Source organism: Podarcis tiliguerta (assembly GCF_965153285.1).
Source record: "Podarcis tiliguerta genome assembly, chromosome: 12".
NCBI classification, from domain to species: domain Eukaryota; kingdom Metazoa; phylum Chordata; class Lepidosauria; order Squamata; family Lacertidae; genus Podarcis; species Podarcis tiliguerta.
The window spans coordinates 33,434,199-33,446,145 of NC_139545.1; the positions used below are offsets into that span (position 1 = coordinate 33,434,199).

At 41.7% G+C, this 11,947-nt stretch overlaps 1 protein-coding gene across 4 annotated transcripts in view; it reads left to right on the forward strand.

Moving 5' to 3' along the window:
- CDK6 (cyclin dependent kinase 6) overlaps window positions 1–11,947 on the forward strand; it is a 102,341-nt gene extending 90,394 nt beyond the window's left edge. For all 4 annotated transcript variants that reach the window (XM_083405505.1, XM_083405507.1, XM_083405506.1 and 1 more), the window contains exon 8: window positions 324–11,947. In XM_083405505.1, coding sequence (XP_083261631.1) covers window positions 324–470 — 147 coding nt within the window. In that variant the 3' untranslated portion in view covers window positions 471–11,947. The remainder of the gene's footprint in view (window positions 1–323) is intronic.

Sequence of the window (11,947 nt, forward strand, 5' to 3'; positions counted from 1 at the left end):
GGAGTAGTGATGATGGGTGCAAATGTCAGAACCTCTGATTATATCTTTTTAAAAATATCCATAAATGAAGTGTGTTAAAATCTTTCCTGCTCATTTTGGATATTAATAATTATAGTGTTTTTTCTCTCCCTCATGGTGTATTGTGGCTGGGTTGGAAGCAAGGACACAAAACCTCAGTTTTCCCATTATTTTCCTTTAATAAACGAACTGCTGCCATTCTTTGCTAAGCTTTTAAGGGACAGTATCATAAGATGAGCCTTGCTGTTATCTCAGACTCCACAGTGCTTTCTAATTTGTAATTGTCTCATTTTCCCTACATACAGAAATGTTTGGCATTCAACCCCACAAAGAGAATATCAGCTTACGATGCCTTATCTCACCCTTATTTTCATGATTTGGAGAAATGCAAGGAGAATACAGACTCTGATTTGTCATCCCTTCAAAACTCCACTGAGATGACTACACCATAAGGCTGCTTGAGGTCCAACTTACAGATGAACAAAATGTAGATGATAAGGTCACCGTTGAGGGTAAAAAAACCATAGCTGTCTGACTGAAGGTTATTCCCCAGAGGCTCTATGCGTTGTCTGAGTGCTTTTTCGGGATGATGACCTGCTTGTCCTCGGAAAATGACCAAGTTGCCTTCATCAAAGCAAATGCAAGAGTCAAGGTTTCCAATGACTCCCTCTGTGGCTTGATGTTTGTTTAGTTGACCTGAGGATCACCAGGTGAAGAGAAGCTGCTGACCAGTTTTTGCTGCCATTTCCTTCTTCCTTACATTGAATGGTGCCGTCGTGGATTAGAGAAATCCAGTCTCACTACCAAAACCTGACTTAACCTCGGTGTCTAGGTGCTGAAGTCTGATTTGGTACTCCTTTGGAGTTAACGGTGATAGTCTTGTTTGCTTTGCTTAAAAAAATGATTTCAGAAAATTACTTCCTTAAAAGCAATATTTGAAAGAATGACATTGAAAATACTGAACCTCTATACAGCCTGCAGTTAAGAGAAATGTGTACAAACACATCTGGCTATTGTAATCACACAGGAATGTCCTTCCCTGATAGGAAACATGAGATGATAATTACAGCATTTTGTTGCTACTCATAATAACTTGTGTCTCTAGCTTAATGCACAAGGGTATTATTAACAAGATTGTGCACATATGGAAAAGGGAAAAGGTGGGGTTTCTTTAAAAAAAAGAATGTAAGGATCACTTCTCTAGTCTGCTGACGTTATTATGTCAGTCATCGCAAAGTGTAACTTCTTGATTCATCCTTTCATGATACTGCTGTACATCTTCAGCAGTGATACATTTCCGACATCTATCATGCCCAGTTAACATGTTTAAATGGGTATACGAAAAACCAAGTGTTCCTTTAGTATTACCTCTGTATTATTTTCAGCGAAGAATGAGAAGCACATGCTGAAATGTTTTCCCTGTCTCTGGAGAACAAATCTGACTTCACAATCCTATTGTCACTTACCTGGAAGTAAGATTCATTGAACTCAGTGGGACTTACTTTTGAACTGACAGGTATAGGGTTATAGTGCAAGGATACAGTCCTGTGTGCTTTTTCCTGGGAGTAAGCTACACTGAGCACAATGGGACTGACTTCCGAGGAAGCATGCATAGGATTGTGTTGTTAGGAGGCAAGTGCTCGCTACAGCATTGCTTAACATACAAACACTGAACACCCTACCCACAATAAACCTCAGGCACTGGAGTGCACGAATTGTCCCTGCATATCAACCTCAGATCCTTTACATTTCATATAATTTAGGATATTTTATTTTTCTACACCGTGAGGCAGGAGGAGCCCTTCTGAATCACCGTTTAGATTGATCGCTTTGCTCTGCTTTCTCTGCCAAACGTGCCAGCCAGCTTTATTCAGTAATTCACCTAGCTGCCTTATCACAGATACTTTAAATGTTACATTAAATTTTGTATATATTTTAGTTTTAAGGGTTTTTGGTTTTTTTTAAAAAAAATAGAATTTTAAAAAGAAAATTTATTTTTGTAGTATGGTTTTGATGAAATATTTTTAATCCACGAGAGAAAGATGTACTCCTAGCCTGGTTCTACTGTAGTGATCCAGATGTAACTCTAGGGAAATACTGCCCAAATGTGTTACAAGCTGTAACAACAGCAACAACCAGAGGGATAGGTGCTGTTGGAAATAACTGATGGCTAGTACTGTTAACACACACAAGAATTATTGCTGTACTAACCCATCCTTTTGTTTTTGTTTTTGTCGTTTCAATTTACTGGGGGTCGAACTCTATGGGACAATTGGGTAGTTCTGGTTTTCTCCCAGGGGACAGGCTAACCAGTATTAGACCCCTAGCATGGGGACAGGTGGCTTTAACCCTTTGCATTACCAATCTGGAGTGGGGCTCTTCCCCCCCCCCCACACACAAACACCAAATCTGTTTAAATGGGACCTTTCTTTGTAATGCAAATTACAAGTGCAGGGAAGCCCGTTCCAGATCAGAATGAGAGCACATAGGGTTAAAGCCCACTAGCCCCATGCTTGGTTGCCAATCAGAATAGGGAGGCCAGCACTGGAAATGAGGACCTATACTCAAGGGCAGAACTATGCTGGTAAGGTCACTTGTAATTTGGCCCTGAACTGTATCAGCCACTCTCTTTTGTCCTTGCATGTTCACTTGTAGGAGATTCCTTCAACATTTTCTGGTGCATTCTCCATGCAGCAGCAGGGAAATGGAAGGATGTTGGTGTGCAAAAGTTCTCCAACGCGGTGGACTTTCCCCCCAGGTGCTGCTGCTCATCCTTTGCCCTAAAGCCTCAGATGAAGTATAGTGAAAGCTTTCTTTTGGGTGTGCCCTGAGCATCGCATGGCACAAAAGGTTTGCTTTAGGTGCAGTGTGTAGCTTCACTTTGCATGCTTAATTTTCCTAGTCTTTTAAGTAGTGGGCACGTAGATGCCCAGTCAGAGCAAGGGGAGGGGATGACCCTTTTCTACCACCAACATCCCATGGTGTGATCCTGACTAAAATTGCCCTCCCGGCCCTGTTGCTTTTTCGGGCACAAGGGACGGTGCCATTGGCACAAACAACATTGCAAGAGTAAAGGGGTAAAAAAAATCCCCACTGTAGGCCTGATCACACCCTGCCCCATACAGATGGCATTCAGAACTATAAAAAATTAAGCTCACAGGACCAAACTATCCTTTCATATGCCCCACTGATGCAATTGGCGAGGTGTGAAATTATTCTGAGTGCTGCCACTAGGTGGTGCACATTTCCAGAATTTTGAAGGAAGCATCCCTTTTTTATGTTCCCATAAGCCAAAGGTCTATGATCAAAACACCTTTTACAAAAATCAATCAATGTATGTAGCCATGAGTGCCACTATCTCTATGATACTGTTTTTCTTATCTCTGAAAAAAATGTTATCTGCATACAGCCTAAATTAGCACTTTCCAGGACCTGTAATTTTTCCGCAATTGAAGTACACCTGCATCTGGGAAGGACTATTGGGGGTGCACTGTAAAAAAAAAGAATGTTATGCTATGAAAGTTTTCTGCCACTTAACAACACATCTAAAAGTTAATTTCCAGAAGCTGAAATCATCCATTTGTCATAGTACCCATAACAGCATGTCACTAAAACTTAACCTACTGATAGTTGATTTATGGCCATCTCACAGTTCATAGATGCAAAAGCACCTTGCGTGACCAATCGCCAACCTCAGTCTCTTTCTAATCTACCCAAATTGCTGCCGTGTTTGAGGTGTAACCAAGCTGCCCAGGAGAGGATTGGGGAGACACCACAGCTCAGGGACAGAGCATGATCTTCCCGTATGGAAAGTCTCTGGTTGAGTCTCTGGCAACTCTGGAGAGCACTGCCAGCCAACACAGATGGGAGCAGGCTAAATAGACAAATAGCCTGACCTGGTATAAAGCTGTTTCCTGGGTGGCTGATTAGAGAAGGAACCTTTCCATACTTCCCAGTGTACTCCCGGTTACTGGCATATTAATCCTGTCATTCAGCTGCTTATATTTTTGTTTGACTATCCCCTTTAAAAGTGTGTCTCCCCCAACACCAGGTGCCACAAAGTATAAGTTATGGACCTCTGTAAGCTTTAGGATATGTAAGTGTGCATATCTGTTCATTCAGCACAGGAATGGGACTATAAATGCTTAGGGCACCTCTGCATAGGAAGCTCTCCAGTTAAAATCTTTGGCCCCAATCCAGAGAGCCCCTCTAGAACGCACAAGGGCTTGGGGTGACCAGTGGGGCCCCTTGCTTTTTCCACTTCCGGCAGAAGGTTCCCTGGTGTCTGAGGATCAGTTTTTCAGGCAGTTGTGATGAGATGGAAAGGAATCAGCCCTTGCTGTACACGCCAAGCCCACCAAACACAGCTCTCTGGATTGGGATCTAGAGCACCAAAGCGGGTGTTCAGGAGGAGTCTTCTGTGGGAAGAGAAAAATACCTTGCAGGATAGGACATCCCTGTGAACCCAGACCGTTCAGTGAATTTTGTGGGATATTGCATCAGCTACATGGTTCTTGCCATTTGCCATGCAGGTGGGATAGGTCAACACAGGCTCTGGCTACTTAAGCATGTGCAGTGTGCAATCCGAGGCATAAAGCCCTAGGATACGTTGTACTGTACACCAACATCCTCTGCCCCATTGGAAGGTAATACCCCAAAGCTCTCATATCATTTAGTTCAGCTGCTTGGGTTAACAGAAGTCACAGACTAGCCCTTTGCTTTGTTTGGTATCATAGATCAGCCTTGTTTGGATTGTCCACCTGCATTTTCATTTGCCAAAATCTATTGTCATGTTGCCTAATGTATTGTGCTCCGTTTCTATATTTATATGAGATACTTGTTTTAGAATAATGTTTTATTTGTACAAAGGACAAATCTCTTGGCTGCTAGAAACAATGCCTATTTTAAAAGGTGGAATAATTAGATATGCTGTGATAGTCTTCTAGTTAAAAGATAACGTCTCCCTGCAAACTTACAAACATTATCAGGACTTCTATATAGATACATACCGGTCATAAAATGTACATTATGCTTTAAAAGGTCAGGCATTTTAACTGTGTTTGCTGTGTTAAATGAAAGTGAATACAAAAGCATGCAGTGCTTTTGCGGTGTCTGCTATGTGAAACCTTTCTAATTAGTATCGTTCTGTTTGAACTGAAGTTTGGATGAGATTCGCTAGTACAATAAGTGGATTACAAATTCTCTACCAGTACTTTCTGTCAGATGTTCTCTCATATTCTGATTCTGCTTTTAGACAGGGTGTTAATTAGTTCCATCCCACCCCACTCAATTTCATTGACTGGTATTGGGACATAATTTCAGGTATTCTATATCTGTAGAGATACAATGTTGAGACCAGAGCTTTGGAAGGCAGTGGACATTGTCCACAGTAGGTATACCTAGAGAATGGGTGGCTAGCCTGTGTCCTTTGTCTGCCTCCAGATATTGGACTTCAGTCCCCATCAAGCCTGGCCAGTGGACAGGGATAATGGGACTTGTAGCTGAGCAGCATGTGGAAGGCTACAGGTTAGCCCCTTGACCTAGAGAATCTATGAAATTAATAAGATTTTAGCACATAACTCTGTGCTTGTGTTGCTCGTTCCCTCTGCATTCTGCCAACTTCCCTTGTTTATAATATTGTTCAGCATATTGCCACAAATGCTTGCAAATGTGTGGTTCAGTGAGAATCAGCAGTTCAGTGAGGTTCAGCAGTTTCCTAGCATATAACATTACAAACTTTAATTGTCAGCAAAGGGCTCTTCGCAAAATAGCTACTTCTGTCCAACCCATTTTTATCAAAATGTAGGGGAAAGACTATTCTTGGGGTACCCTCCGATTACAGGTTCTAGTCCATGAAAGCTTAAGCTGCAAATTCCCAGCAATGTACCTTTTTTATTCATTTGCTCTGAACCAATGGTGTTGAGACAATTGCAAAGGTCCTCTTTTATGAATCAATGAGAACTGCTGGCTTTGTGATGACTTCAGGAGAGGTAAATCCTCACACTTTCTTGAGATTTTGCTCTGTAGTGGTCACTTGCTATTCCTGCTACTGAATTTGGTCAAGCACTTTAATCCTAAGCACAACTACAACCCACTGAAACCCCTCTAAGTACTGTGCTTAGGATCAGGGTGTTTAAAAAAATGTTCCTCACACGAGCACGAAGCCACGCCTCTTAGTATTTATATTATGAACAACATAATGTAGAAAAGTGCATGGAGGTCGTGCAGGGAAATTATATAACCTGTTTATGCAAAAACAGTATTGTGCATGTCCTGTTAGTACTGAGCTATGGGTAGCCAAGCATGTGGGCAAATGAAAGTAGAAGTCCCATCATGACCGAGGCTAGAGTTGTGATGGTGCACCGGGGCAAATCCCATAGGAGGGCCTAGGCAGAATGTAGAAAGCAAGAGCCATAGAAATGTAGCGCAGCAGAGGTATAGTTGAGCATAGTTTGGGGAACAGTTCACCTGAAGAAGGCTGGGCAAGAATGGGGAGGAGCAACAAGTAAAAAGAAAGGCAGGCAGATGAGGAAGCTAGAAGACTGGCAGGCAGAGAGACCCAAGAATAGTGACAAAAATTGCCTTAGGAGGAGAGCTACAAAGCCACATAGCAGAGGCAAAATTTGGCTGATGTCAAATCAAAGAGAGCCCTGACCAGGAAGCAACTGAAATCAATGAGGGTCAGGAGGAACTGATGGGCTGCCTGCAAGGACCCATGCTGGAACCTTGGAAGAGAAAAATTGGCTCACCACAAGAGCAAGGAAAGGAGGGTCGCCAGCATGGACAGCTGCCTTATTCTGAGTCAGACCACTGGTGCATCCAGCTCTGTATTGCCTACACTGACTCAGCAGTGCCTTTATGCATTTCAGACAACGGTCTGTTCCAGCCATCCTTGGGAGACGCTGGAGACTGGAACAAAGCAGACGCTCCACCACTGAGCTATAGCCCTTCCCCAAGTACAATAATGAGAAACACACAAGGTATTGTGCAGACAAGCTGCATTTATTACTTAATTATTTGTTCCCAATGCATTTGGGTTGCTTTTCCTCGAGGGGATTTATCCAGCAGTTAGCTCGATACATACGGCATCTCTTGCATGCAGTGGGGTGCTATTGTCTCCAAACATGATTTCTATCACTTCCAATGGGTCGCCACAAGGGACACCAATGCACACTTTGGGAAATTAGTTCAGTTAATTCTTGACAATTAGCAGAAGAGGTAAAGTAGGAGTGAGGGGAGCCATGCATGCCCAAGCAAGCGTACAAGAACTCCATATAACTTTGGAGGAACTCATTTATAAAAACTTAAAAGTAGCCAAGTAAGCAAAAACCTTGGGTAAACCTTCATTAGGATAGAGCAGGATTTTAGTAAGTTTTGAAAGCTAATGATTAACGGATGCTAAGGCTATGGGAAATTGTGGTGCTAATGGGGAAAAGACTGTATTTCTGTACTGCATGCAGAAGGTCCCAAATTCAGTCTTGGGTATCTTCATTTGAAAGAATCGTGGGTGGTTGAACAAGGAAAGAGTCTGCCTAAGAACCTGCAGAGCAGCTGTATTTCTAAGGCAATAAATGCAAAAACCGTATGGTAAAAAGAGACTGAATCCATGGGCATGACTTGTTCAAACTATTTTTTTATATAAGCTCTGGATCTAGTAACAAAAGTAATTCCATAGCAATTTACCTTTCTTGCACTGTGTGACATGATAACTTTAAAAGTATTTCACAACATGGAATCTAAACCCAGGGACACTTCCATATTAATACAATTTGTGTGTTGGAACTTTCATACAGAGGGGTTCGTTTTTCCTCGCTGTAAAAGCATAATGGCATCCTAGATCAAGGCTGCAGTTCTAACCCTCCCTCACCTGGGAGTAAGCAAGATTAGTCTCACCTGTAGGTTATGTTTTTAAACCTACTTGCACTGTGTCTAGCACAATGTATAAGTTAATGGAAGGTACCAATGAATAGTCTTGACTGGTGCTGTTCAGCATTTCAAGCGTTTTCATAAGGCACTTTAGAATGAGCTTGTCCAAAGCCATTTCAGGTCAAACCTGAAACACATAAGGTGTTCAGTTCTCTCATTAACCTGGTTTTTGCATTTGCAGAAGGAAATCCTGTTTTCCCTGGAGCGAGGGAAAGGAACCTGTCACCCTCCAGATGTTGCTTTCCTAACTATTGGCCATGCTGGCTGAGACTGATTGGCGTTCAAGTGCCACAATGTGTGGAGGGCCACAGGCTCCCACCCCTCCACACCTTGTTCAGAGCCCAGATGCTAACAGTATACCCTGGTAGGTTCTGATATACAGCAAAATGAGTATTGGTGCAGCAGTAGAGGCAACACGTTGCATGCAGAAGGTCTCAAATTCAGTCTCGGGTATCTTCATTTGAAAGAGCCGTAGGTGGTTGAACAAGAAAGAGTCTGCCTAAGAACCTGCAGAGCAGCTGCCTGCCAGAGTAGACCATCCTGGGCTAGATGGACTAATGGTCTGAAGCAGAATAAGGCACCTTTGTAAGTTCCTAACAAATTGTTCTCCTAGCTAAAAAGGAAAGCACTTAAAGCCCTGCCTAAGCCTTGGAGGGCCACTTTGACGGTGGAGTCAGCAGCAGAGAGGCCAGGACCCTGACTTGCCACCCTGCAAAGTGGCCTCCTTACAAATCCTGTTGCCACTGACTGGTAATCACATAGTACCATTCAGGAGGGCTGAATTTATATGGCGGGGGGCTTGCATTTTGAAATAATAATGATTTATCCCATGCTCTTTAGATCTACTAGGACAGGGGTTGCTCTCCAGATGTTGTCAGGCTCCAACTCGCATTTGTCCAGCAACATGTGGAAGGTCACAGTTTTACCACTTTTTATTCTTCTGATCCAGTACTGCTTTTTATTTTTGAATGATGTGTTCACCTTAGCAAGATCAAATACCAACTGAGATCCCCATTTTCTCCACATATTTGGCGTGTCCTTCCTGAAGAGCCATCGGTAATAATCTGTTCTCCTTGACTCTGCCTCTCACGCTGTGTCCCTCAACGCCATATTGTAGTGGTCTACCTAAAATGCCTTCCCCTTCAGCTATTACACCTTTGCTTTTGCCACATATTGATGACAGAATAGAGTATATGGTGGGGAACACCTGCATTCCACCTCAGCCGCCTGCTGTTTAGACCCTGTTATAATATCCCCCCTCCTGCTAAAGAGAGTTGTGTGAAAGGCTGTGTGTCTGTGGGTTCACTGTGTAAACACAGAAAGTTGGTGCCTGGGGCAGAATTTGCCCTCCTGAGAACCTGAGCATTCATATAATATTATATATATATGTAAAAATCATCGCTTCAAAGACCTGTTTTATAACTTGAAATCCAGAATGTGGGGAATATGGTGCATTCTCTTAGAATCAGAACACGTTTTCATTTGTACATGTGCCATTGAGTAGTTATTATTATTATTATTATTATATAGTCATGTATTTTTATTTCCTCACAAGTTAATATTCCTTCAGTCCTAGGGCCTGAACATGCAAATATACAAGAGCGGTATAATTTGTAGCCTGCAATTAAGCTAAATGCTTCCGTTGGTTTCGGCTGGGGTCCCAAGTACAGCTCCATTGTAATCAGTGGGATTTAACTTCTATGCAATAGCCTTAATCCAATGGTTCTAATGGAAGTCTAGAACGCCATGGTCATGGAGTTTCACATCTAAGCACAAGGAGATCACTCTGTACACGACAAGAATCTCCTGTCCATGCATGGATCCCTTCATGGAAGAGAACGGGAAGGTTCTGCACACGCAGGTCTTTAGATTATGGACCGTGTCCCCTGGTTCTAAACTCTGGGTGCTCAGATGTGTAAGCAGAGCTCCCATGTAAATGGATCTCCCCATTCACTTGAATAAATGGGAGCAGCACTGGGCTATCCTATTAAGGCGAACTGATAAGAGTCTGTGTGCATGTAGAGTTCCCATGCTTCAGTTAGACTAATGGAGTGATCCTAAAACTTACTGTCCCAAATAAATCTTGTTGATTGAGCATCCCAAGTACCATGATACAAAATGCAGCTGTATCCATTTTTGCAGACAGATATGCCAGTGCAAATATTGGTGATGGGACTACAAATCATCCTACTAAAGTCAATTCCTCTGGCTCAGCTGGCTTGGGCTGTTACAGGAATAGAATAAAATCTCAATCCTCAACCCATTTATCCCCGAGTAGTTTCATTTACATTTCTTGAAGCCAACTGACTTTTCTACAGGATCATTGCAGTGCAAGTCATTTCAAGACGGCAGTTTCAGGGTCTCGACCCTAAGCATAGTTGCTCTTCAACATCTTCCATTGAAACCAATGAGATTTACTTGGGAATAAGTGTGTTTACAATTGCAAGGGAGTGTTTGCAGTCTCAGGTTCCTGGTTCGTAACTGACTGATGCAGTGAGGACACATGGTTAGTAACAGCACTTGGACCCAATTGTTGGGGTCAACATTTGTTGAAAAGATGGACATTTATATCCAAGTTATTTTATCTGCAATGTAAATGATTGCTATTTTAATTGATGTGTGCTTTTCTTTACTAAAACGGATACTACTATTGGCTTCTCAGAGTTAAAAACAAGTGTAGTATATTACTAGCCTTTTTAGGGAACGTGTCAGTAGCTGCAAGTGTAGAAGGTCTGTGCTTTTACAATATAGGTTGCCTTAAAATGTTTTAGATATGCAAGCTGCTAATCTGATTGTAGGGACTAAATGTTAGACAGGATATAAAGTACATAATCTGAGTGAGCCGCATAGTATAATATTTGCATTTTGCAACTGAAGAGAGAAAGCTTATTGGACGTAGTATTTTTTAGGTCTCATTTGTTTGTTTTGGTTTTTTTTAAATGTATGTAAACTTGAAAGTTTTGGTAAAGCGAAATGTACATGTAGAACAGTAGAGTGGAAAAGGATCGTGCTGGAAATTAAAATTAGAAGAAAAGAGCTTGATTTATTTTCTGTGTTTTGGTTTGACATTGTCACTAGAAACTAGTCAGTGACGGATACCTAAAGCCGTTTCACTGATTTCTTGTCATTAGAGTAAGCCTTAGGTATCATTGTACATAAAGGTTTTTGTAACAGAAGGAGAGAGGGCCGTTGTGCTTGGATCCTGCTTACAGGCCTCCTACAGGCACCTGTGGGAAAAGGGTGCTGGACTAAATGGGCCACTGGCCTGATCCACCAGGCTCTTGTTATGTTCTCTTAACTATGACTTACAAATTATTCTGTGTTTATTGATAGGATTGCCAGCTTACCACAAAAGCTTTGACTAGCCTGCTCCCGTTTCTTTATTAGTGGCATTATTTGCTGAAATCAGCAAATGACCCCTTTCTCATCACTGAGATGAACATTATCACTGGCTAATGCTTGTAGATCAAGCCGCTGATTAAAATGCTGGCAACCTAATTGTTGAACCATAAATGAAAGCCACAGAGTTATAAGTAAATATTGGCATCTGGATATAAAAGTCTGTATTTCAAAAATACCGTTTTCATGGTTTAGGCTTAGTTGCAAGAGTTCATGCCTACCAAAATATTGATTCATTATGTGTATCCTTGTATAGGCGAATGGTTGGGGGAACATATTATGGTGAGATTTGCTGTTAAATGGTTTTATCTTTATTTTTGTGATATTCTTTACCAAGATACTAATCATTGTCAATTAAGGGGGGGTTAAACTAGCAAGTGTCAAAATGGGAGTTTTTGGGTCATTCTCAAACAAAATATTAAGTGTACTTTGAACTTGATGCCCTGAATAATTTCCTGTAACTCTGCAATGCAGCAGGGACTCATCATATTCTGAGAGACATCTTTTTGTAAGGGATGCTGTTTTAAAATCTGAAATACCTGTGAATTTATAAAAGCCTTGGTGTACAATGTTATGGTGTTTAAAAAAAAACAGATTAACATCA